This window comes from Podarcis gaigeae (assembly GCF_964106915.1).
Source record: "Podarcis gaigeae genome assembly, chromosome: 1".
NCBI classification, from domain to species: domain Eukaryota; kingdom Metazoa; phylum Chordata; class Lepidosauria; order Squamata; family Lacertidae; genus Podarcis; species Podarcis gaigeae.
Genome location: NC_139678.1, coordinates 126,470,888 through 126,496,447, shown reverse-complemented (window position 1 = coordinate 126,496,447; position 25,560 = coordinate 126,470,888). Strand labels below are relative to the sequence as shown.

Genomic DNA, 25,560 nt, shown 5'->3' with positions numbered 1-25,560 from the left:
TGCCGATCAGAAGGTTGGCGGTTCGAATCCCCGGAACGGGGTGAACTCCCGTAGCTCGGTCCCTGCTCCTGCCAACCTAGCAGTTCGAAAGCACGTCAAAGTGCAAGTAGATAAATAGGTACCACTCCGGTGGGAAGGTAAACGGTGTTTCCGTGCGCTGCTCTGGCTCGCCAGAAGCGGCTTAGTCATGCTGGCCACATGACCCAGAAGCTGTACGCCGGGTCCCTCGGCCAATAAAGCGAGATGAGCACCGCAATCCTAGAGTCGGCCACGACTGGACCTAATGGTCAGGGGTCCCTTTGCCTTTACCTGCTGCTAGAATTTGACTGCAGACCACCACACACTGCTCCCGAGTTCTCATTCTGCCTGTGATAAGAGTGGCTGAAAATTTGTATCCACCCATTGTATCCACTCAACAGACCTCTCCTTAGAGCCATCCTTAATTGGATGGTGCTGCCTATGAGCTGCAGAATCAACCCATGATGCCCTGTATTCTCAGACCCATTAACCTAGTCTTTTTATCTAGTTAAAGCAAATTTACTGCCAGGGTGAAGTGTCTACACAGTTCTGAAAGCATATTTCTTACACATGTCGATTTGATACTAAACTCCACTGAATTCCATGGGATTTGTTCCCAAACACAACACTGGCTACTCAGAAGTAAATCCCACTGAATTAAGTGGGCTCCTCCCCCAAATAAGTGGGGTTAGGAACTATATTCTTTCTGCACAATTTGCTTATTTGTTACATTTAATATTTTGCCAGTGATTTAAATAGTTTTTATCCACACAGTGGCACTGGCAGCAATCATATATATCTTGACAAATCTGTAGGAAATAAGTGTCATGCAAGTAGGTTTTTTTAATAAAAAACACCCAATTAAATATGTAATAATGTAGTAGTTGGTTTTTTTAAAAAAAACAACTACTGCATTATTATATATTTAATTGTTTAAATTTGATATTTGGTCTCAAAAGTAGTTTTAGCTGACTTATAAGTATGAAGTAAAAATACCACCAGAAGAAGCATGACTGAAGAGCTTTCTTGAAATAAGTACATTTTATTCCAGTTACATTTGTCAGAGTTGAGATGGCAAGAGATCGCAAACACATAAAAATTACTTCAGTAGTTTCCTATTTAAAAGAACAATTGTGATGCTAATAACATCACATCTGATATAACTTTATGAGGTTACACTTTTTTTAAAAAATTAAGCTAAGGTCTATTTTACATGATCAAATAAAATGTGCATTAATAAAATATAGTTGTAAATATCTCAGTATTAAAAACCCTGTCCCCAAAATTATATGCTGCACAAAAAGCAAGAATTTTGGTTAAGGTCATGTTCAGTCAGTCATTCACAGTACTAGAGCAACAAGAATAGAAAGTGGTCTCTTTCTTGTCAGTCTGGCCTTTATATTGCTGCTGCTTCTTGTTTGTAATTGGGAATTCTGTCTCAATAAAAGGCACAACAAAGAGGACAAAAGTCCCATCTCATTTAAGCATCTTTTGCTTCCTAGAATAGTGTTTGCAGCAGTATACCTCCAACAGTCATGTATTGCCATAGTATTAAAGCCATGCTTCCATTCAGTGGGTCTTCTGTATGCCACATAGATTTATTTTCCTCGCTGGTGCAACAGTATTCAACTTGAGATGTTGGCTTTTTAAAGGCTAGTGAGATGTGAGCCCAAGGCAGTGCCATTCCAATTAGAGCTGCGGGTCTATTAAGCAATCTCTTTATAAATAATATAATCAAGTAGTTTCAAACTCCTGTTTTACTGCTGTTATGCAAATTATTCTCCCTTGATTAGGTTTTGTTAAAAAGATACCTTGCATTAAAGATCACAGCTGTCTCCAGGCCTCAGTAATGGCTACCCCAACAACTGTTGGAGGGTAGATGGCATACAAAGCTCACAGTGGTTTACACGCCAATTTTTTAAAGTAGGAATAGGCATTACTTTAAAGAAGTTTATAGTACACACACACACACACACACACACACACACAAGCTGAGAGAAGGGAAACAGTATTTTAGATTAACACTTCTGAGGCAGTAAAGGCATAGATATATCAGACATGCCATACCAGGCTAAAATATGCACCATTGCAATTCAGTTGTAAGAATGGAAGGGAGATGCTTGAGAAAGTGTAGGCATTTATGGTAATTCAAGAAGTGAGGGTTGCTGCATTCTGTAGTACCACTTTGGAATAATTTTTCTCATATAAAGTATTGGCACAAAAATTTTACCATTTTCAAGTATATAACTAATATTTGTATTTTGAACATGAAAAGGAAAAAGCAGCGACAAAAATCACATTATTTTTTTCCTAGAGAGAGATATCAGAGGTATGGTTTAGTATCTTTAGAATTCCCAGTACACCTCATTTGGCAAGACGCATCCAGTCTTACAGATGGCTGCTGAACACACTGTTGGCAACTGTGGCTGGACATGTTGGACGGCAGGAGGCAGCAGTGAAAGTAAAGAACCCTTCGTTTGTTCTTTTACCTGAAATGAGAGAACACAGTGATTTGGAATAGTGAACTTGAACTTGGACACGGGTGGCGCTGTGGGTTAAACCACAGAGCCTAGGACTTGCCGATCAGAAGGTTGGCAGTTCGAATCCCTGCGACGGGGTGAGCTCGCGTTGCTCGGTCCCTGCTCCTGCCAACCTAGCAGTTCAAAAGCACGTCAAAGTGCAAGTAGATAAATAGGTACCGCTCTGGTGGGAAGGTAAACGGTGTTTCCGTGCGCTGTTCTGGTTTCGCCAGAAGCGGCTTAGTCATGCTGGCCACATACGCTGGCTCCCTTGGGCAGTAAAGCGAGATGAGCACCGCAACCCCAGAGTCGGTCACCTTTACCTTTACCCACAAATATGCCAAAGCCATAGTGAATTTATTTGGATAGGCTCGTTAACTTGCAACAGGCACAGAATTCAGATTCTAAAGCTCTGGTTTACTTTCTCAAGGCATGCAGCTATCAGTAACCAGGCTCAATGAATTAGTGACACTAGAAAGGGGTGGAGAACATTTGAGGGCCAGAGGTTCCTTGCTCATTTGCAGCACCTGAGGCCAGATATTCCCCATTGCTGATGAGAACACTGTCTACCACGTAGTACAAGAAGCAATTGTATTGTGTCCCTTCTGCAAGCATATTGTGCACAAATCCCACTTGCGGTAGTTCTCCAAATTGCAATCAAACTGCTCCAGATACATTGCCTTCCAGCTATAGGCACCACAGTTTCAGCCATGTTCAGCTATGAGCAGCTTGTTGTACCCAGTTCACGAATGTTTTCTCGATCAAAGCCTTGGTCTTTAGCTGCAATTCACACATCTAATAATTTGTAACAAGCTCACCTGCTTGAAAAAAGCATGTGACAGGAGACCTCTTGCTGATGGCCTAGATCCCAGGAAGAAAAACAGAACTTAGATATTTACAGTATTAGTACTGTAATAACTTCCCCTTCTCTTGTTGCCTATTACAGAGTCAGTCAATAGAAAGAAAAATCAAGCATAGGTATTCCATTTTAAGTAAGCTCCCCACTTGTTAAAATTGCTCATTTTCAAAATAACATAAACCCAGCAAAAAGTGTAGCTTCTGGCTCCTCATATGTGGATATTTTAAAATTGGGACTATCAACTGACTGTAGAATTTAATCAATTAACTGCCTCTTGAACTGATTAAATATATAGCTACACTTAAGTTAGAAAAGGTCATTTTGACATTTTCCAAAATAGCTTTTAAAATGCAAGGAAAGTGTGACCATATTGCCCACTTACCAATCAATTAAATGTTTTAGGTGCATCCACGCCAAAAATTACATATCTATTTGCACTGTGAGTGAACAAAATATACATTTATCTACTGCATCTATGTGAAATATACAGAGGGAAGTTCTTGATAACTTCGAGCTCATGTATAAAACAAAGTTTTCAAGCAATTAGAAAGCTCTTTGAACCCCATACAAATATTAACTGCAGCAACTCAATTCTAACAGCCTTACCTTTTCTCTGGGTCCTGTTGCAAACAGAGTTCTATCAAGTTATGGAAAGCTGGGGAGAAAGTTTTTGGTGGAGTCTGCAATCTCTCACTTGTCATTGTGTGTGTCATACTTTCACCAATTCCAGAGTCAATCCCTGATCGAGAATTTTTTATCCTGGATTCACCACGCGGAAAAGTATTTATAGCCCAAGGACAATAAGAGGGACCTTTCAGCTTCTGTAGCAGCATCTGAAAGAAAATGTCCGTTGACTGTCTTAGCCCTACCTGTACACCTCAAATGTACACCTGTTTAATTTCTGGGTCAGTAGGGGTACTTTCAGTGTAAATATTTCCGGGGGGGGGGGGCATGATTCTAAAATGTGCACCTTTTATCAAAGCTGTTTACTGCCACTCCCCTATCTCATGTTGCTTCTGAATCCAATCAATTATCTATATTATAGTGTCACAAAGCTACACAGCCAACTAAGAGCGAACAATCCAATCAGAGTGAGGGCGATGCTTCTTAGGCTTAGACAATCAGGGAAGATGTAACAAACTTGGCATAAACACTATTCAAAACAATGCTTCCTGAATAGGTAAACATTTCTGAACCACTTTGCAACATTTTTTAAAAATAGAGCACCAGAAAGGATGCATTTTGATGTTTGCAAATATGCTGAAACACATACATTTTAGAAATATTACAACAGAGGAAGTCTTATTGCATTAGGTAGCTAGGTGTTTGAGATCCTCAAAATTGGCACCTCTCTTTTCGTTACATTGTTATCAGTCAAAAGTTGAAGAGGTTTTTTTTGTGCCTTACCTGCGTCCGAGGTATATCCTGAAAAGGTACATGCCCATTAGCTAGTTCACATGCTGTAATGCCCACACTATAGATGTCAGACTTCACATTATAGCCATACATATCCTATGGAAGAAGACATTGCATTGATAACTGCTGAATACATGCCAGTGTGCCATGAATTGAAATAAACATGCATATTCAACTATTACAAGTTGGTGGGTTTTTTGAAAAAAGATACCCTATAAATTTAAATAAAAATAAGCCTGGTGCTACATTCAAGCCCTGAAGCACACAACGTTATGCCCTTGTGAGTATGGTACTGGTTTTAACACAACTGCACTATTTTTTCTTCACAAAAATGGTATTTGCTGCATTTAACAAGTTCATAATACAACCTTTAGCTTCCTTTCAAATGGCTTCATGTGCAAAATGGAATATCAACACCATAAAATACAGCTATGGTCTTCAGTGCTGTTTTATACTGAAAATCGGTACTAAAGTTAATCATATTTACACTGAAATACCTGAAACCTATAAGAAGCTAGAAATTAATTTATGTGCCAGTTCTGCCAGGCTGCATTTCATAGGTTTATCACGAAGTCAGAACCCACTTGATGTGGTTTAAACTAGGAGAAAGGGTTGTACTTTATAGGCTGGTGATCACAACAGGGAAAATATTGAGCTGGTTTTCAAGTTGCAGTAAGGCTTAGTGCAAATGTAGATCATGACTGTTTCACTTTCTCCCTAGTCATTTTGCTCCTGTGCCATGCTAAAACATGTTTGAACCTAGACTCATGAACAAACCATGAGCTGTTAATCATAGGACAAATCTTGGTTATGGCTTGTGGTTCGTCTAGAGAGAGCTAAACCACAAACCTAGGTTTGGAAGAGATGCTAAGCTAAATTGGAGCAAGCAGTGCAGCAGTAAAATGACTGAGAAGGAGCAAAGAGGCCACAATCTCCTTTCTGGGAGCCAGCATGCTGTGTGGACCAGGAGACTACTTCCATAATAAAAGCCACTGTCATGTAATCTGTGGTATTAGTTCCTGCATATATATGTAGGTGTGTGTAAATTATTCATCTGGGTCACTCAAACAAGATCCGTTAAGAACTTGGTAATATTTAACTTGGTAATATAAGTACATGTCATGCCAAACCAGATATAGCTGTATGTTTAGACCTTAGTTTCTAATTTCCCATTCATCATTATATAATCCTTGATATTCTACTAAGGCCTGATCATTTCATTATAAATGTTCTTTAAAATCTCAAGTAATGACTATAGAAGTAGACAGAAATCAGACCTCCAGCTTAATGGTTCTAGTTCACTCCAGCGTTCCTCCCAATAATGTGAGGAATGGAGAGGGATGAAAATATTTACAAAAATTTAGGAGTTAGAATAATTGTTACAGCTCCTACAAGGAAGATAAGAGGTAGCAATCTATCATGTAAGGATGTGCGAAACCATTCCACTTAATTTCAGTAATAATCAGCAAGAATAATTTCATATTTCAACATAAATTATAGGGCTACAACAATTTAGAGGCATGCATTTCACATTATCCATAACTTCTCAAATAATGTGAAATGCATGTACAGTGGTACCTCGGGTTAAGTACTTAATTCATTCTAGAGGTCCGTTCTTAACCTGAAACTGTTCTTAACCTGAAGCACCACTTTAGCTAATGGGGCCTCCTGCTGCTGCCGCGCCTCCAGAGCACGATTTCTGTTCTCATCCTGAAGCAAAGTTCTTAACCTGAAGCACTATTTCTGGGTTAGCGGAGTCTGTAACCTGAAGCGTATGTAACCTGAAGCGTATGTAACCCAAGGTACCACTGTAATTATAGTGTTATATAGAACACTGAGATGTCAAATGTTAATAATAAAAAGGAGGACATTAAGTAATTAAGATTAGCTTTTATAAGGCACAATTAGAATTCTTTATAGACATTTCTTAGATGCAATCTGTGCCAATACATATTTTCTGCACGACTGCTCAGCCACAGTAAACTGCATCGTATACTGACCTGCCTCAGTAGTTCAGGACTCAGCCAGGGAAGCATTGATGCACTGAACTGGGGGAAGTCATACACAGCTTTTAACCGTTTCCCACTGCTCACTAGGCTGCAAAGATGGTTTAATCCAGAAAGATACACCAGGCCATCCCCTGAAATCAGTATATGGCTAGCTTTAATACTTCTGAAAGACATAACAAGTGATGGCTTAGTTAGATTAAGAGAAAAACAAGATTCTAACACACATACAGGATTGTTCATATGAAGCGTCATTACCCTGCATTGCATAAGAAAGTGAGTGTATCATGCATAATGGAGATGTACATTGTGCTTTGTGTTGCTCTTGACTGCAATGTAGGAATAATGTAATGCCAGCTCTCACTGAAAGATGGTGCATGAAGATACAGTCACCACAGAGCAAAGAGTGCCTTGTGCCAACTCAACCGTTTCAAAAATCTCAAGTCACCCAAATGGAACAGAGATGGGGACTCTGGTCTTCCCATTTACCCTTGGTCCCAATCGTCTGTCATTTTCTTAAAAACCTCTCTACACATTACCTGTGAATGTAGCCATGTTGGTGCATGTAGTTTAACCCGCTGATTGCTCCAAACAGGATATTTCCTATCAACACTTCACTCATGCCTTCAGGAAAGTAAGTCCTCAGTAGATGGCTGGCTGAACCTAGAAAAGGTGCATGTAACTTGCTAGCAAGTCAAAACATTGTTTATGCAATGAAAGCAGAGTGGACATTTCCTGTCGAAATTCAGAAAGGTGTAACACATAAATCTGATCCCCCTCTTACATAGTGTACAACTATGTAGGTTCAAAGAACAATTTTGCATATTATGAAGGGTATTGGGAATGCTCTTTTTGTATTGATCAGTGTTGCCCCTAAAAATATTGCCACACAAAAATTTGCCTCTGGACTCAAGAGCAGGCCTGAATGATACAGCTTTTGACAAAACAGCCAATTTCTCTCTTCTTTCCTGTTTATTGAGGTAGTCCCAAAGCTTAAAAGAGGCAGGCATTAAAGGAAGAAGCTGCCTCGTGCAGAGAACTGAATCTGGCCAATGGGCCAGATTCTTAATTCCAGCGCCCTGTGGTGCTGTCAAAGTTCAAAGGGGCTTATGGTAACCACTCATAAGTCTGTTTACAGGCACAGTTTGGCCTACAGACAAGGCACTTGCAGAAAAACAACTGGGAGCTCACATTATGCTACAAAGGAACAATGTCCTTGCCTACCCTACTCCTGACATCACATATGCTTTGGAAGAAATGGCCTTGTGGGCCAAGTTGGAAACCATACTGGGCCTAATAAAGACTGCAAGGCAGGAGGTTCCCCACAACTGGTCTATCCCATCCTTGACTTATATCTTGCCAACATGCAAAAGGTACAGACTTAAAAAATATTAAGCAATATATACGTACTTTTCAATAAACGAGCAAGCTGCTCTTAAGTTTGATAGCTCAAATGCATGGTATGTAAACTAAACACATAGAGTTGTATACAAAACAGCCACTGCATGAGCCGAGTAGATTCCCACTGTCACAACAGAAATTTCCCATTCTCTCCTGCTTCCTGGAGCACCTCATGTACCCTCAAAATCTGCTTCAGAGGGTTGTAAGATCCTCTGGAGTGGATTTGGGGGGTGGGGTGGACTGCAGGGATGAAGAGACGAAATGAGAGTGGACACAATCCTTAATGAGCCCGTACAGAGATAATTCAATTAATTTGTAGCTTTCCTCAACAGAATACTTACAGTAGGCCATGAAAGGAGAAATAACCCAAAGCCAGCTTCCAGCAGTGAACACTGCCCAAAGAGTCATGATATTAGGGTGTCGAAAGGAATGGGATAAAACCACCTCATTCTAGATGAAACAATACATGTTTTAATTCTTTAAAAGAGCAATGGAACATTCCACAAACCCTTAGCCACAGCCTACTGCCACTCTGAAGACAATCCCTGAATCAGAAATGAACAGATTTTTGGATTGTTGCACAATGCCAGAGAAAGCTGTCCCTGCATCTAATCACAAGTTTTCTGGAATTAATAGCATATCTAGAAGTACTTTTCTTTTTAATAACCTGGCAACTTCAAAGGGTCTTCATTTTTAAACACTTTGTACAAAGTTTAAAAATCACCTCTCCTTTTACATGTTAACTTCATAAATATTTAGAATGTTAAAACATCTGTTTTACTTGTAAAGCTTTCAAGTGTTCTTCAGAACATCTTTCCAGATCTGTAATCCTTACAGCCACCAGTGTTCCTGTAGGGATGTGACGCGCGAGGTAGATTGAAGTTAAGTTGCTGCATCCCCTTCCTATTAGCAAAACAGAAGTTGATCACTTTAACAACTTTGCAATGTTTCTTAGTTACTGCTTTATCATTTAGCATTCGTACAATCCCAATATTCAAGGCAAATACTGACAGATTATGTAGAAAAAGCTGTTCTGAGACTGCACATAAGGAATCAGCTAGAAGAAGAGGAGTTTGGATTTGATATCCCACTTTATCACTACCCTAAGGAGTCTCAAAGCGGCTAACATTCTCCTTTCCCTTCCTCCTCTACAACAAACACTCTGTGAGGTGAGTGAGGCTGAGAGACTTCAGAGAAGTGTGACTGGCTCAAGGTCACGCAGCAGCGGCATGTGGAGCAGCGGGGACGCGAACCCGGTTCACCAGATTACGAGTCCACTGCTCTTAACCACTACACCACACTGGCTAATCTGAGCAACCAAAAAAGACACTGCTCCAAGTCTGGCTTTGACTTAGCTCAACTATCACAGGGTTTTGGAATAGATTCTATGTCTAGGAGCTAATTTATCAGAATCCAAGTAACAGCTACCAAGTGCCATCAAACCACTTCTACAAGGTCAAGCTGAGTGCTAAATGACAAAGATTGATATCTTCAAAAGGATAGCAATACTCTTTAGCTTGCATACAGGAAAGCACAGCAATGGACAGTACATACACAACATGTGAAACACATTTAGGCAGTGATTAAAAGAAAGTGTTGGCAGAAGAGCAAACTGGGGATTGAGAAAAAAAATCAATTCAAATCAATTTGAAAATAGGCTTCTGCCTCACGGTGCCACAAGTGGTACCCTCCCAACAGTCCCAGAGTAACCATTGGCAGCAACTAACATTGGGCTGGCCATTAAAACGCAAAGGCAAAACGCAAAAGTGTTGCGCTGCTTCAAAATAAGAACATTCCCATGAACCTTCCCACATGGCAATGAATAGATTTTTATCAGAGGACAATGCAAACTTGCACCTTCCTCAGGTAAAAAGAGGGGCTAGAGGCAGTCCCTGGCTAAGAGACAGAGAGAGGACAGGGTAGCAGTCTGCAGCATCTTTGGAAGACAAAGTCATCACACCACTGCAGCTACTATGTTTCAAAGGGGCATTGATGCCTGATATTTTAATCACAAAGAAAACAAGCAGTCAGATGGAGCTAGATGGAACAGAACAAGCAAATATTAAGATCAATTAAAAATGTTATATGACTCAAATGTATTGGCCAAACATTGGCAAAACACTGGATTTTCACACCAGGGAACAATACTGTCCAGTTTTCTAAAGATCTCTCAACCAGACAAGGTAGGAAGATAAGGTACTTGTAAATCACCCTCCCTATAAGCCTTTTTTCGGCTGAAGAATGGAGTAAAAACGCTTTCAATTATAAAAATAGGAAATAGCGTATTTCAGATTACAAACTAGTCAGTTACCTATTTCCACCTGGATATCATAATGGGATACATCCGAGGACCATGATATTTCTTCATCTCCTCTTTGAGACGATTGTCCCCAATATAAAGCAGGTTCATCTGTCTGAATAGAAAAAAAGATGTACACACACACTGTATAAAATTGCAGCGAACAGTGTACCTTCATGTTAATCTTGCAGATCTGCCAGCCTATACATCTTCCATAATAATAATAATAATAATAAAATGTTTATTTATACCCCGCCCTCCCCAGCCAAGACCGGGCTCAGGGCGGCTAACAACCAATAATAAAAACAAGTTGATTAAAATACAATTTAAAAGATTAAGATACAATATTAAAACAATTAGGGAGCAATCTCTTCATAGGAGGAAAAAAAAACAGAAAGAGGGGGAGGGAATCAAACTGATTCTGAGCCAAAGGCCAGGTGGAACAACTCTGTCTTACAGGCCCTGTGGAAAGAAATCAGATCCTGCAGGGCCCTGGTCTCAAGAGACAGAGCGTTCCACCAGGCCGGAGCCAGTGTTGAGAAGGCCCTGGCTCTGGTTGAGGCTAATCTAACTTCCTTAGGGCCCAGAACCTCTAGGGTGTTGCTATATATGGACCTTAAGGTCCTCTGTGGGGCATACCAGGAGAGGCGATCCCATAGATACGAGGGTCCTAGGCCGTGAAGGGCTTTAAAAGTCAAAACCAGCACCTTAAATCTCACCCTGTACTCCACCGGGAGCCAGTGGAGCTGGAAAAGCACTGGGTGAATATGCTCCCATGGCAGAGACCCTGTGAGGAGCCTCACTGCAGCATTCTGCACCCGCTGGAGTTTCTGGGACAGCTTCAAGGGCAGCCCCGCGTAGAGCGAATTACAGTAGTCAAGCCTGGAGGTGACCATCGCATGGATCACTGTGGTCAGAAGCACGACAAAGTCTTTTTCTATTGCCATTGCTTTTGGTGTCAGAGGGTGAATTAGTTACTATAAATGTCATAAAGGAGACTTCATCCCACACAGCATATGAGAAATAAGAGTAAGAAAATTAACTACAGTACTGCATTTCCCAGTATATCAGACAGTAAAAACCATATACCATGTTTTTCAATTATATTTCCACTTCTATTATATTCAGGAACTGTGCCAAGTTACAGTACCATGTGCTGCTTGACTTAGTGTCCATCCGCCCATCAAGCATTACAGCGTTACTTATGTGCTGCTACTTGCAAATGCAGCCAAATTAATATATTTTATTTTTAAAATGTATAAATTGCTTTTCCCAGAAACATATCCAAAGCGGTGTACAGGAAAAACCAGATAGCCCAGTTGGTAGAGCATGAGATTCTTAATCTCAGGGTTGTGAGTTTTGAGCCCCAGGTTGGGTGAAAGATTCCTACATTGCAGGGTTTTAGACTAGATGAGCAATGGTCCCTTCTAGCTCTGCAATCCTACGATTCTAACTCATGGAACAGCAGCACTATAAAACCAAAGCAGAGAAATTAACTAGTTCCACAGTCCAAATTATGTACTCTTGCTATGGTCCACCAGAAATTCTCAGCTGTGGAAGAGAAAATTTCTCATGTTGCATGCAGAAAGCTCTGCTTGGCTTAGCTGGCGACGGGAGCCCTGTGAAGGATTCTGAATCACAGTAATGTGGCTCTCCTTAATTCAGATACAGTGGTACCTCGGGTTAAGTACTTAATTCGTTCCGGAGGTCCGTACTTAACCTGAAACTGTTCTTAACCTGAAGCACCACTTTAGCTATTGGGGCCTCCTGCTGCCGCTGAGCTGTTGGAACACGATTTCTGTTCTCATCCTGAAGCAAAGTTCTTAACCTGAAGCACTATTTCTGGGTTAGCGGAGTCTGTAACCTGAAGCGTATGTAATCTGAAGCGTATGTAACCTGAGGTACCACTGTATATCTATAATGGATATGCCTCTTCATGTAATTGTCTCAAAAACACTCTGAGGAACTGGCTCTTATTTCTTATTGTCGGGCTGATGACTATTCTCTGCTGAGAACAGAGGTACCATTTGGAAACATACCAAAGACAGCAGAAAATAAGTGGCGCGGGCTCTGCTTCAAGAATGCAGACATAATTGTACTAGGACTAACACTAGTGAAACAGGTCAAGTTAATATACATTTTCTCTTACCAAGTCTTGAGTGCTGCTGCCTTCTGATTGCTTTTCTGCTCCAATGGATTCAATTCGTGTCCGTAGAATACAGGAACAGTCCTTGAAAAGCGTAACAGTCAATAAGAGTTCCCTCTATTATATTTTAACAGCTTTGTTACCAGGTGACCTATAATGAAGGGCAGCTGGAACCTCATAAAACAGTAACAAAGTAAAAACCTACCCCAGACTATCCAGAATCTCTGGACAATTAACACCATTTTGAAAAATCATGACCAAGTATGATTTCTCCAAATAATCTACAGTCGTACCTTGGCTCCCGAATGCCTTGGGAATCCAATGTTCTGGCTCCTGAATGATCAAAAAACGGAAGTGCGTTCTGATTTTCAAACGTTCTTTTGGAAGCCAAACGTCCGATGGGGGTTCTGATTGGCTGCAGGAGCTTACTACAGCCAATCAGAAGCCATGATTTGGAAGTCGAACGTTTGGAAGTCGAACAAACTTCCAGAAGGGATTCTGTTCAACTTCCGAGGTACAACTGTATTGCAGTCTTTGGCTCTTCTTTGAACAATGGTCCATATAGGCTGTGTATACATCAAAGTGTTAATGTGTGTGGGTCACTCAGATCCAATTTTTCCATGGGCACATATGTGCACCTTTGAGTGCTTTCAACTGAATGCTATCTCGGTATTTCCCATGCACACACTGTGTTGTTGTCCCCCCCCCCCTCAGTTAGTACTTCCCCACCTTCCCTGAGTCCCAGAAACCTGAGGTCCACTAGAGGCATGTGCAGAGGCTTTGGTTTACCTGTGTACACAGCCAATTTTTTATTTTTATGATACAAGTTTTTCCAATACAGTAGTCCACACTTGCACAAAACAAGAAGTTAAAAAAAATTAAAAGGACATGGATGTTAAGACTGGTCCCAACAGCAGCCAACCAAGAAGAACCTTGCCAATGGAAGTAGGGTGTGTGGCAATAGATGGTACCCAGAAAAGCCCCACATTAAAAAAACAAAAAACAACCCACACAATGAACTTCAGTATATCCAGTTGAGCAACATGATTTTATGCTGGATCTTTTTGTTACCACGTTATCTGCAGCTCAGCAAAGTTCAAATTAAAGGGGGGGGGTGCAGGCTGCCAGTTGAATGAAAACATTATATGGATGATGCGAAAACAGGCACACACCTAGGATGCCTCAAACCCTTGTTGAACTGGGAACTATATACAATCACAGAATCGAGATCTCCCTATTGGTCTTCAGTATTGAATGAAGTCTGGCAGCTGTGTGCTTTTGAGTCAAAACTTGGGCCACTGTGTTTAGGTGCAGATATAAAAGCAGACATTGAATCCATAGTAGCCCATTCTTAAAACCCAAAGAATACTCCATATAAAAGTGAAGCAGAGCAGGCCTGAGTTGTGCCCTCTATGGACAACAGTTGAAGAACTCACATTTCCCATTCTCACTTTGTAGTTCTCAAAAGCAGCATGTTTAGTGAAATGTAAAGGAACCAAAGGTAGTAATGGGAAAGTTATTTTGGTGCTCTTTTCTTTTTGTTTGTTTGTTTAAGCACACAAACCAGATGTATACCTGCAACATGCTACGAACATTGTGATATGTTATTGAAGAGTCCAAACAAAATGGAAGCAAGTCAAAATAAATTATGTGCTTACCAAACAAGACATGGAACTGCCTTAGTTCATGGAAAATGTCATGCAAACCCATTTACCCTGAAACAGAACATCAAAATAAAGTTTACATTCAGCCCAAACAGTAACCAAACAAAGATGTCATTCTTCTTCCCTTTGTCCATGTATGCAGCCCTGAGCACACTGAAGGTCTGGACTATAAACGATGTAGGAATGAAACTCTCAGAAGGCTCCTCCCATAGTCAGCTTTACGTACGGCTGGTCAGGTTAGAATTAAATATTCTTGGCTGCCACCAATAGTGGAGGTGATATATCTCTGAACACCACTTACTGGAAAACACAAGTGAGGAGACTGCTGTTGCACTTAAGCCGTGTTTTGGGGCTTCCCATGGGGTTCTGGCTGACTGTGTTTTGGGGCTTCCCATGGGGTTCTGGCTGACCATAGAATTGTACAGTTGGAAGGGACCCCAAGGGTCATCTAGCCCAACCCCCTGCAATGCAGGAATCTCAACTAAAGCACTGTGGGAACAGGACGCCACATTGGTTTGATCCAGCAAGGCTTTTCTTAAGTACCTAAAAACCTCTAAGCAGCTTACATAGGGGGGGAAAACCCAACACGTTTAAAATACTGGTAAAAAAATCAAATGCTTGTTAAATACTGAAATAATATTTATGGAACTGGCTTGGGCCCTCCAAACAATTATTTACCTAGCAATTTCCATGCTGCAAAGAAGAAAGAGCTGCTACAAGTCCTGCTTATATGCACTGTACAGGCTTACTTAAATACTTAAACGTACAGGCTTGAATGCAGCTAACTTTTCAAGCAGCATGCACAAAATCTGGCTGCATATGGGATATAGAAACATTATGTGCCCCGTTGAAATGCTAATGATAATTTACTCCAGAGAGATTGCAGTTAGGCTGATCTGGAATAAGTCAGTAAATTCCCTCCTTTGTAGCCTTGTGCATACAGTTGCCACCTGTTGTATATACAGAATTCTCCTGTACTGATACAGTTTAGTCCCGCCCCCCCTTCTCTCTCTCTCTCTCTCTCTCTCTCTCTCCCTCTCTCTCCCCCCCCCCCCCCCCAGGCTAGGGATGTGTTTGAGAGGGTGTGTGAAAAGTGATGCATTTAAGCTCCGGGTAGCCAAACACAGACAGATTTACAAATTCACTCTCTCTGTGTGACAAATTCCTGAGGCGCCATCCCATTGGGCTGCAATAGATTGTAATGAATTACTTTGTGTGTTTTTTCCTTTCATTTCTATTCATGATTTTCAATGTTATACATGTCAATAATTTCACAACCACTATAACATTTCAAAACTCTACTTCCTTCCCTCTCGTTCTGCATGCTCTTATAAAACTGCAGGTTATTACAATAATCCTGCCCATGTCCTTATCTGTTTACAGTTCATTTGTAAATACGTACTCAATAAAGCATTTCCATTCTTTTATAAAAAGTTTATATTGATTTCTTATTTTCCTGGTAAGTTTCACACTTTCTGCATATTCCATAGGTTTTTGTATTTTCTTTTTTCCCCCACTGGGACTTCTTTTTCCATTTCTGGGCAAGTAACATTATTGCTTGTAATGCATTAATTTGAAGTCACTTTAGCACCAGATGATGATGATGATGATGATTGGGAATCACCCTCCCCGCCCAACTCTCCTCCCCGTATTTTGCCAAAACAAAGGTGGAAGCTCCTCCATAGTGCTACCTTCCCATGCTTCCTGGATTTGAGTTTCTACTGAAATGAGGCTGCATTTTAATGTTGTATTTTAATCTTGTTTTTAAGTTGTATTTTAATCCATTGTTTTTATACCTGGTGTTAGCCGCCCTGAGCCTGGTCTTGGCTGGGGAGGGTGGGGTATAAATATTTTATTATGATTATTATTAATAAAGAGCTGAACAGAAGTCTGGAATGGATGCAATTAAATGAAGCGGTGCAATGAAAAACAAAAACAGCTGAAAGAGTACAATATACGGACAAATCTGCACTCCATAGAAAAAAAAGTATCTGTTTTCTGACATGAATGAGGATCACAGAGCCAGAGACAAAACGTGGAGGATGAAATCACGATATGGAATTATGAAAAACATTGATGATGATGAGAGGCAGGACTATGATGTTGAAAGCGCTTTGGAATTCAGACCGTGGGAAGCCAACACAAAAAATTATTACAATTTGGAAGACAATTGAACTTTTTTATTATTTTTTTTATTGGATTTGATATGTTAATTGGATGTTCTTATTGGAAAATTAATTAATGCTTTAAATTATTATTATTATTGTTATTATTTATTTAGCCCGCCACCCTCACGATATGGAAACGGAGCGGGGCCTTCAAACCCACCCCAAAGTGTTGCAAAAAGTTCAGGGTCAGTGGAAATGTTAGGTTTGCATGAGCAAGGATCTATTTTCTCCCCGCCGCGGAGAGAGAGAGGCGACAACGCGGGGCAACCCCCGCCTCCCCGTTGCAACACAAAAATAAACATATAATCGAAACGATAACAATAACCGTCCTTCTATTTTTTGCAACCGGACCGGACCTGGTAGCTACTACGGCGCCGCGCGCGTGCACTTTTTTACCTGGAAGCAAGCCCCGCCGGCCCAGCGGGCCTTACTCCTGAGGAGACCCAAACTTGTCCACCTTACACCGTCTGTCAGGCTCGGGCCGCCGCCCCCCGAGGGAGCCCAGAAACAGAGGCTGCCGCCCGTTGCCAAAGAGGCCGCGGACAGCGCAGAGTTTCTCCTCAGACAAACCGGAGGAGAAAATCACCTGAGCCCCTCGCCCGCCTCCCTCGGCCAGCCCGAGGCGACACGAACTGTAGGCCCCGCCCCCCCTCCGTGAACGCGGCCTGCGAGTGAACTCAGGGTTGCCGCCCGCCCGCCGCGGAACTACCAGTCCCGAAGTGCACCGCGGCAGCATTTCTCCTCAGGCGGAGGGAGGTTTCGCAGCGGGGTAAGATAGGAACGCCCCCTTTCTCCACCGTTGCATGACGGGAAGCGTAGTTTGAAAGGCGGCCGGGGGAAGCCGCTGTCGCCGCCGCTGAGGCCGAGCCGTGCTTTCTGCCTCCATCTTGTGACCGAGTTTGTGGCCGCCCCCCGCTCCTCCTCCCCCCCCCCCTGCACGTTGCTCCACTTGGGCTCCGGCGCTCCGAAAGAGGGAGCTGAGGAGGCGGCTGCACAATTGTCGCCTGTGGCCGGAGCGAGGGGGCTGGAAAGGAGCCCAAGCCTGGAGCTGGTAAGGGGGCAAGTGGGGGGAAAGAGACGGCATGGCAAGCGCTGCATTCGCCCCCTTATCCCTGGTCCCCCTAGCTATCTTCCTCCTCTTAAGCCTCCATTTCTCCCAAGTCAGCCCTTCCTTCTTCCTACAGGCGGATGTTGTGCATGTTTACTCCGAAGTAAGTGCTAGGAACCCAGTGGGGATATTACCCCGGGGGAGCGGGAGCATCTTACCCCGCCTCGCTCCTCCTTTCTCCTCCCCAGTGTTATCAGCCATGCTGTGCCTCCCTCTCTCCTTCCTTTCTCTCTCTCTGTCTCTGTCTCTCTCTCTCTTTCTGCCTTTCTCTCCTCCATCCTTTCTCCTCCCCATCTTTGGTCTCTCACCTGAAACTTCCTTCGCTTGAACAGACCCTTCTCGCTTCCTTTTCTTTTTTTTACCCTCCCCCACTCCTTCCCACCGAGAAATATCTAGAATTTTCCCAAAAGGAAAAGAGACTTGGGGAGGGGGGAAGGAAATGCAGCAGATGCCCTTTCTTGGAGGGCTGTGGTGCCCAAACACCAAGCACAGAGCAGCATCTGTTGGTGTTTATTGCCCTCCCCTAAGTATAAGAGTGGGACGCAGGTGGTGCTGTGGGTTAAACCACAGAGTCTAGGACTTGCCGATCAGAAGGTCGGTGGTTCGAATCCCCGCGACGGGGTGAGCTCCTACTGCTCGGTCCCTGCTCCTGCCAACCTAGCAGTTCGAAAGCACATTGAAGTGCAAGTAGATAAATAGGTACCACTCCGGCAGGAAGGTAAACAGTGTTTCCGTGTGCTGCTCTGGTTTGCCAGAAGCGGCTTAGTCATGCTGGTCACATGACCCGGAAGCTGCACGCCTGCTCCCTTAGCCAATAAAGCGAGATGAGCGCCGCAACCCCAGAGTCGGTCACGACTGGACCTAATGGTCAGGGGTCCCTTTATCTTAAGTATAGGAGTCCGCCTAGTCAGTCATTGGCTATTTATTTCTTGTTCATTGCATGTATATCCCGCCTTTTGACCCAAGAAGAGAAGAAGAGTTTGGATTTGATATCCCGCCTTTCACTCCCTTTAAGGAGTCTCAAAGCGGCTAACATTCTCCTTTCCCTTCCTCCCCCACAACAAACACTCTGTGAGGTGAGTGGGGCTGAGAGACTTCAAAGAAGTGTGACTGGCCCAAGGTCACCCAGCAGCTGCATGTGGAGGAGCGGAGACGCGAACCCGGTTCACCAGATTACGAGTCCACCGCTCTTAACCACTACACCACACTGGCTCTCAAGGAGCTCAAGGCGGCATGCATGGGTCTCCGTTTCCTCGTTTAATCCTTCAACAACCTTGTGAGGTAGGTTAGACTGAGAGGCAGTGATTGGCCCAAGACCAACTAGTGAGTTTCATGGTCAAGTCAGGATTCAAATTGTAGCTTCCCAGTCTCAGGTCCTAGTCCATCCACACTTAACCACTACTCCATGCTGACTATTAGTCAGCTCCCCACTTTTTTTCTCTCCTTCCTGCTTCCTTCCAGAATGGAAATAATAGTCTCTTTCTCCTTTCTGGATGACCTCAGTGGAATCTGTTGTGAAGCCTCTCTCTCTCTCTCTCTCTCTCTCTCTCTCTGTGTGTGTGTGTGTGTGTGTGAGTGAGTGAGAGCAGCTTGGGTGTATAAGGCTATTTTAGCTCCTTTTGGATAACTATATTACAGTTGCCTTTGTTTAAAATGCTAGAGGCTTTTGCATTGTATATAATGTACAAATGCATCACAAGCCTTTGTTTTTGTAACAGGAGTATAAATGCGGGGCTTCTGAAAATATATAAAGGGGCTGTTTTGTTTTATTATTGTTATTTGTTCCAGCTTTCTAATCTTCAGAGCTTCCCCGCCCCCTAGAAAAATAGGTGTCGTACTCATCATGAAGTTGTTACAGTAATTGCCACACTTTTTAACAACCAAAAAAAAGAGGTGCCTGTACTGCATACCCTTGAGTACCCCCTGGGGGAAGCATTGATCATCTTGTTAAGATAACTGACTCTGGGTGAGTTTTGAAGCCCTGCATCTCTCTTCTGTATACATCCTCCAGCAATACAGTAGTCCTGTCAAAGTTTGACCTCTGTGATTTATGTCTGAAGCTATTTAAAAGGCAAACAAGTATTAGTCAGAGGCTAATATACCGTGACAGTGCTGTCTGTGTGTATGTCTTTTGAGTTCCAAATTCTAAATTTGCTTCTCTGCACAACCTATTCTTAGCACGCACTGTGCTTTAATTATTAAGTTTAATTGTTTTAAAATCAATAACCAATACATATGGCATGATGATTTACTTCATTGGTGCCACCACAGGGAAGAATTGTGCTCCTAATACTTGAAAGATTGATATATTTTTTCTGAGATAAAAAAGAAAACAAGGGGATCAAAATGCCTATCAACACCTCCATCTAATTGCTGTAAGGAATGATGAAACATGGGTCTTCATGTCTCTCCTTCAAACATCCATCGTAATACACATGGCTGCTGCGAAGGAATATATAATTTGTAAATTATGATAAAGATTCAGGTGCCTCCTCTTTTGTAGGCAGCCAAATGTACCAGTGGCAAATACACCCATAATTATGTAATTTTGAGGGTTTCTAATCATATTGGCTGCAATCAGGTAATTTACTGATGGGCTTTTCACTGGGTATATATATTTGAATAAAATACTTGCCCATGGAAAGATAAAATCAGTCGTTACGGTAATTGCTTACCGTGAACATGCAGATAACCCGAGCTTTGATCTTTCCTGCTGGTGAGCTGGAGCAGCAATCCATGATCCATTGCATCTGAAATGTGGGGTAATTGTTTATTTCATTCCAACAAACCACAGTTAGTAAGCCAGAAATAGACCTTGGCTTCAGATTGTGGTTTGTTGGTGCAAAACGTACTATAATCCTTGTTACAGATGCAACACTTAGCCAAGGGTTGTGATTTGTGGCTGCCACTCGTAGGGGATGCAGAATCCAAATGGGAGTGATGTGGGTATTTATGGTAAACCATGGTTTACCATGATGGGGGAATGCAGCCATTGCTTGAAACAGTAGATACAAAGTTATTTAAAGCTGATTGCGACGTAACAGCAGTAATTGATCAATCTTTCTGCAATGGGGGTGCTTGATGTTTTTTGGGTCAAGGGATGCATCAACCAATGTATCTACTGAGAATCACATGGTATAGTAGCTGTGGCCAAGCTGTAAAAGTGACTGTGGCCGAGGTGGAAACTTAATCCTTTTTGTTTTTTAGTACCAAAAAATTACATGGAAACTTACAGTTGACTGTTTTGGATACAGTGCATGGCATCGTACAATACATACTCCTAATGAGATAACTGTAACTGTTTTTCTTGCTCAAGGTGATAATAGCAGATGGAATGCCCAGCAGGAGAAAATTTCTCATAATTTGGAAAAAATAAAAAACCCTGCAATTACTGCATATATTTAAACGAATTCCACCAGATCCGGTTCCATTAAACCCCCATATTCATTCTGCTCTGCCCATGCATTATTCCCATGCACAGTTAAGGGAGAATAAGAACCACAGTAGTCAAGATGCTACTAAAGTATATATAATATATAGCAGAGGCAGTAATTATAGTAGATTCTGAAGGGTGTGCTTATGGAAATGTGTCAGTTACTGCCCAGTCAGGTGAATGTTGATGTTAGCCCATACAGGTGCACATAGGATTTTGCCAGTTTAATATTTCTTCAGAGAATCCCCCCCCCAAAAAAAAACCCTCCATTGCTGTATTTAAGAAACAGCATTATCATGTTGCATTTACCCCTGGGCGGCATCAGTCTCAGCTGGAGGGAAAAGAATGAAACCAAGCGGGCTGTGTAAAGTTAGTGTTATTGCTGCAAGCTTATTAAATGTTGAAGAGCTCTTTATATGATTGAGTTGTACTGTTTGAACAGAAAGTTTATGGTTACAAGTAGAAATATATCCAGATTACGGTATTTGTCATGTTTCAAAGTATGACAGATATAAAGTTGATCGTAACAGATGTTTGAAAGTCTTTTAAAAGAGACTTACGGTACTTGGAAAGCCTAAAAGAGTGTTTGGAATTATATACTAGATGTGCTTATTTGGTGCATAATTTATTGAACGCTTTCCTTTTCTAAGAATTATTTTGGTCTGTTTGAATAGTTCTGATAAGTTGCATGAGTGATCTTTGCCAATACACCCAGTGCACAAGAAACACCAGTGTTCAAGTCCTTCCGTCATAAAAGCATGGGGCAGTTGCGGAAGGTTCCATGTATGTCCCTCTGAGCTCCACAGAGGAAGGATGGAATGAAACTTCAATAAACTACATATAAATAAACTTCAATAAATTACATAGTATTACCTAGGGCAGAGATGTGGGTGGCACTGTGGGTTAAACCACAGAGCCTAGGACTTGCCAATCAGAAGGTCGGCGGTTTGAATCCCCGTGACGAGGTGAGTTCCCATTGCTCGGTCCCTGCTCCTGCCAACCTAGCAGTTTGAAAGCACGTCAAAGTGCAAGTAGATAAATAGGTACCGCTCCGGCGGGAAGGTAAACGCCGTTTCCGTGCGCTGCTCTGGTTCAGCAGAAGCAGCTTAGTCATGCGGGCCACATGACCCGGAAGCTGTACGCCAGCTCCCTCAGCCAATAAAGCGAGATGAGCGCTGCAACCCCAGAGTCGGCCACGACTGGACCTAATGGTCAGGGGTCCCTTTACCTTTTACTCTCTTTCCCTGCCAGTGCACTACTCTGTTATCATTTGGTCTTCACTAGGCTATAGGTACATTTTGATATGTAAAAAAATAAATAAAGCTAGTGTTGCACTTCTTATCTGGCAAATAAACTGTTCAGATAGTAATGGCATACAATTTTCTTGACTGTTTAGAATAGGAACGTTTGCTGTTTGACTGCTATTTTGAAGAGTTGGACTTTGGCAAAGAGTAAAAATAGCTTAGCACAATACAGGGAGTCTGCAAATAGCCATGGTGTTTGATAAGCAGCAGGTATTTCCTGTGATAAATGTTGCCTCAATATTTGTCAGCATTATGTGCTTCAATGTGTTTGGCCTATGTACTAACAGCGTTGTCCTATGCAGTGCTCATAAATAAGCCACACTGTTCTCATGTAAGCGTTTATTCCCATGTAAGCTAATTTAACGTTGCAGTTTAAATGTTATTTTATGAAGGTTTGCCCCTCACCTCAGTTTCGACACTGATCATAAGTGCAGGTTGGCAGTGAAGGATATATGAGCAGATATTCCAATCAATTGGTTCTGTAAAAAAAGTGAAAAGTGGTTTTAAACAGAAGCATTGTGGCTAAGGACTCCTAGTTGAACTTACTGTATGACTTCCTCAAGGCATTTTGCCAAAGTAGTTCACCTTTGCTCTGGTAGGTTTCATGAAGCACTGATGCATTATTCAGAAGATACTGGCGCTCTTTGCTGTGCTAAGCTTCCAAAATTTGTATTGTATCATTTGTACTTAGAGAGCTGAATGAGGGAAATCCAAAGTTGTTGTGTGCAGGAGAAAACCTAGATGTCATTGCTAATGTGCATTGTGTATTTCTACGGCATCATAGGAGGCTTTTTTAAACATATGTCCAAAGTTTAGTTTATAAAAACTGTCTATGTCTACTTCAGTTTGCTGATTTGTGGTTCGAGGACCCGATCCCCGCTTTGTGGAATGAAGACACACAGACACAGAGTATAAGGTTAATGGGCAAGAAAAGGCCACAACTTTATTGATTACATCAAGTGAGAAGGTATTGGCTTAGGCATTGGACCACGACAGATTGACTCCACCCACTCGGAGAGGGGTGAGCCTGAAGGGGGTTTATTCACCAGAAGGTGAAGCCTGTTGATGCCAATACAACTATAAGCTCTCCCCTGATGTCACCGAGGGTCGTGCCGTGGCCCCCCGCCACACAGGCATCGGACAGGATCCACGACCGCCGGATTCCTTTAACGGAATACCCATATTTGAAGGGGTAGGCGATGGCCACACCTAGCCCTTCCACACACCAACAACACATTCCAATGCCTAACCTAACCGCCAATACCAAGAAAGAGGGAGTCCCCCACTCCCTCTGCCTTTCTAGCTCTGTAAAAATACTAATAATAGATCATTTGGCAGTATTCCAAAGCTGGAACTGAAGGATGAATTGTACCTGCCATTTTTGTATAATATCCCATAACATTGCTGGGAGAAGTCTCATAAGCAATGTCCACAGGTCAAGAATGTTTGTAAATTCTCCTCCTTGTTGAACAACCGGTATAAAAATAAACTTTACTGAGCTATTTGTGGTCAGTTTACTACTTCACTATGCTTGATTGTATAAAGTTTTCCCCAGACCAAACTCCTTCAGGGTGTATTTAAATACTCTACCATGAAAAAAACTGTCCATACCAAAAGTTCAGCCTGTGATGAATTGGTCTAAAATGTCATTAATTGATACAGAATCAATCCTTTGCATGATTTTGATATATTGTTTTGTTTTTTTTAAATAATTTTTATTCATTTGTCAAACACATAATAAAAGCAAACAAAACACAAGACAAAAACATACAAAACATTTAAACATGTATAATTTCATAATCTTATATTCATAGACCTCCTTTCCTCCGACTTCCCCATACCTCCCTTTCGCTGCATCCTTATTTTGGAATTCTTTAGCAACCCTTTAGTCAGTTTATCTATTAGTTCCCTTTCATTACGTTTCCATAAACTTGTTAGTTACAGCTGTAATTCTCTACTTCTTACCCCTTGACATCTTAACATTCCTCAATTTTACAACAATTTTTAAGATATATTTTGTATTTCTTCCAGTCCTCTTCCACGATTTTGATATATTGTTGATACATTCATATGGGGGTGGGGAATTAAGATTCTGATGAGGAGTTTCTGCGGTATAACCTACTGAGTTATCAGAATGAACAGCATCAATAGCTTTCTGTTTCCTAATTTCCTGAATTCTAATATTGACCTGTATAAGTTAAAAAAAATGTAAAGAATTGAAATATTCAGAATTAATCACTGGAAGACAGCATACATATGAAGTGTATTGACAGCTTTTCAGCAGGATTACACTAATAAGGCCAGAGGCAGGCCAGAATTCATCACAACAGCTGTCTGAAAGTAGGATTGCCAGAGAACCAGACTACTGGGCAGAAAATAGCATTGACTTCTGTGCCCTCTAACTTCTTAGTCAGAGGAAGAAAGAGAACAACATGGAATTATGTTTAACACTTTTTCCTCTTTCCTTTTTGTGTTTTACTGGTCTAATCACATATTTAAATTTTCCAATATTCTGACATTTCATGAGAGTTTTACTGTCCCTTCATAATATATTTTATTATGTGCCTCCAAAGTTTACTTGGCTAAATGTTTTTCTTGGACTCGAATGGATTTTATCATGCAGTTTCTCTATTCTGCTGTGCTTATTGTTCTCTCCCTCTAATATTTTCTCCTCTCTATACATGTCCACCACCTTACCTCTTCTTTTCACAAATCTAATAAAGTAGAGGTTGGTTTAGAAAAGGCCACGTAAAAATAAGTTAGTCTTTCAGGTACCACTGGTATAATTTGTTTATTCCCGCAGACTAAAATAACTTCCTCTGGAATCATTATCTTGCTATCATGCTAACAATATGAGCCTTGAATATACAAAATTATACATTTCTAAAATATCCCTTGGAATGAAGTAATTTAAAAAAATTGTGATTTTGTACTTGCAGATTATGCTTGGATTGCCAATATGTATAATATTGGCAAATGTATATTCAGTGATAGTAGTTATAGATAAATAACACAGCTAATATTTACTTAGTGATGGCAGTGGTTGGCTGCTAAATATAAATATGCAATGTGACTGGATTGTTTAGGGATATTTTAAAGATGCTGAGAGTCCAGTATAGATTTTGTATTATCGCAACATCCTTAAATTGAAAGCAAGCAAATCAAATAGATACCTTTCAGATAGTGGGGAAATGAGGTTAATCGGTGATTAGAGATTTA

At 41.5% G+C, this 25,560-nt stretch overlaps 3 protein-coding genes across 5 annotated transcripts in view; 1 reads left to right on the top strand and 2 right to left on the bottom strand.

The window, feature by feature from the left end:
- Positions 1 to 1,040: 1,040 nt before the first annotated feature.
- Positions 1,041 to 17,225, bottom strand: STRADB (STE20 related adaptor beta). Of its 2 annotated transcripts, XM_083712169.1 has the most exons (12): positions 16,893 to 17,225; positions 14,323 to 14,379; positions 12,668 to 12,748; positions 10,531 to 10,633; positions 9,001 to 9,122; positions 8,561 to 8,669; positions 7,358 to 7,481; positions 6,813 to 6,984; positions 4,804 to 4,908; positions 4,003 to 4,229; positions 3,356 to 3,398; positions 1,041 to 2,507 (listed from the first exon to the last, which is right to left on the bottom strand). In XM_083712169.1, exons 2-12 carry the CDS (start codon positions 14,332 to 14,334, stop codon positions 2,364 to 2,366), a joined length of 1,242 nt encoding a protein of 413 aa, XP_083568295.1. In that variant the 5' UTR covers positions 14,335 to 14,379; positions 16,893 to 17,225; the 3' UTR covers positions 1,041 to 2,363. The 2 variants fall into 2 exon arrangements, with proteins under 2 accessions (XP_083568295.1, XP_083568296.1); XM_083712170.1 differs by lacking the exons at positions 8,561 to 8,669; positions 9,001 to 9,122 and having other exon boundaries at positions 16,893 to 17,170.
- Positions 17,226 to 17,300: 75 nt separating this feature from the next.
- Positions 17,301 to 25,560, top strand: part of TRAK2 (trafficking kinesin protein 2) — a 43,099-nt gene continuing 34,839 nt past the window's right edge. The window contains exon 1 of one of the 2 annotated variants that reach the window (XM_083706716.1): positions 17,301 to 17,547. The gene's annotated coding sequence lies outside the window, so the exon portion shown is untranslated. The remainder of the gene's footprint in view (positions 17,548 to 25,560) is intronic. The other variant, XM_083706715.1, reaches the window with a different exon arrangement.
- The window catches only part of LOC310832586 (uncharacterized protein), a 119,370-nt gene continuing 112,395 nt past the window's right edge, over positions 18,586 to 25,560 (bottom strand). The window contains exon 2 of the mRNA XM_083714607.1: positions 18,586 to 18,826. The gene's annotated coding sequence lies outside the window, so the exon portion shown is untranslated. The remainder of the gene's footprint in view (positions 18,827 to 25,560) is intronic.

Bases quoted from the DNA above. Each gene is read 5' to 3' on its own strand.
- STRADB (XM_083712169.1), bottom strand. The intron at 9,123-10,530 runs GTAACTGACTAG...TTTTGCTAATAG, and splicing joins TGATATCCAGGTGGAAATAG to GAAGGGGATGCAGCAACTTA. The intron at 6,985-7,357 runs GTAATGTGTAGA...TATGTCTTTCAG, and splicing joins CAACATGGCTACATTCACAG to AAGTATTAAAGCTAGCCATA.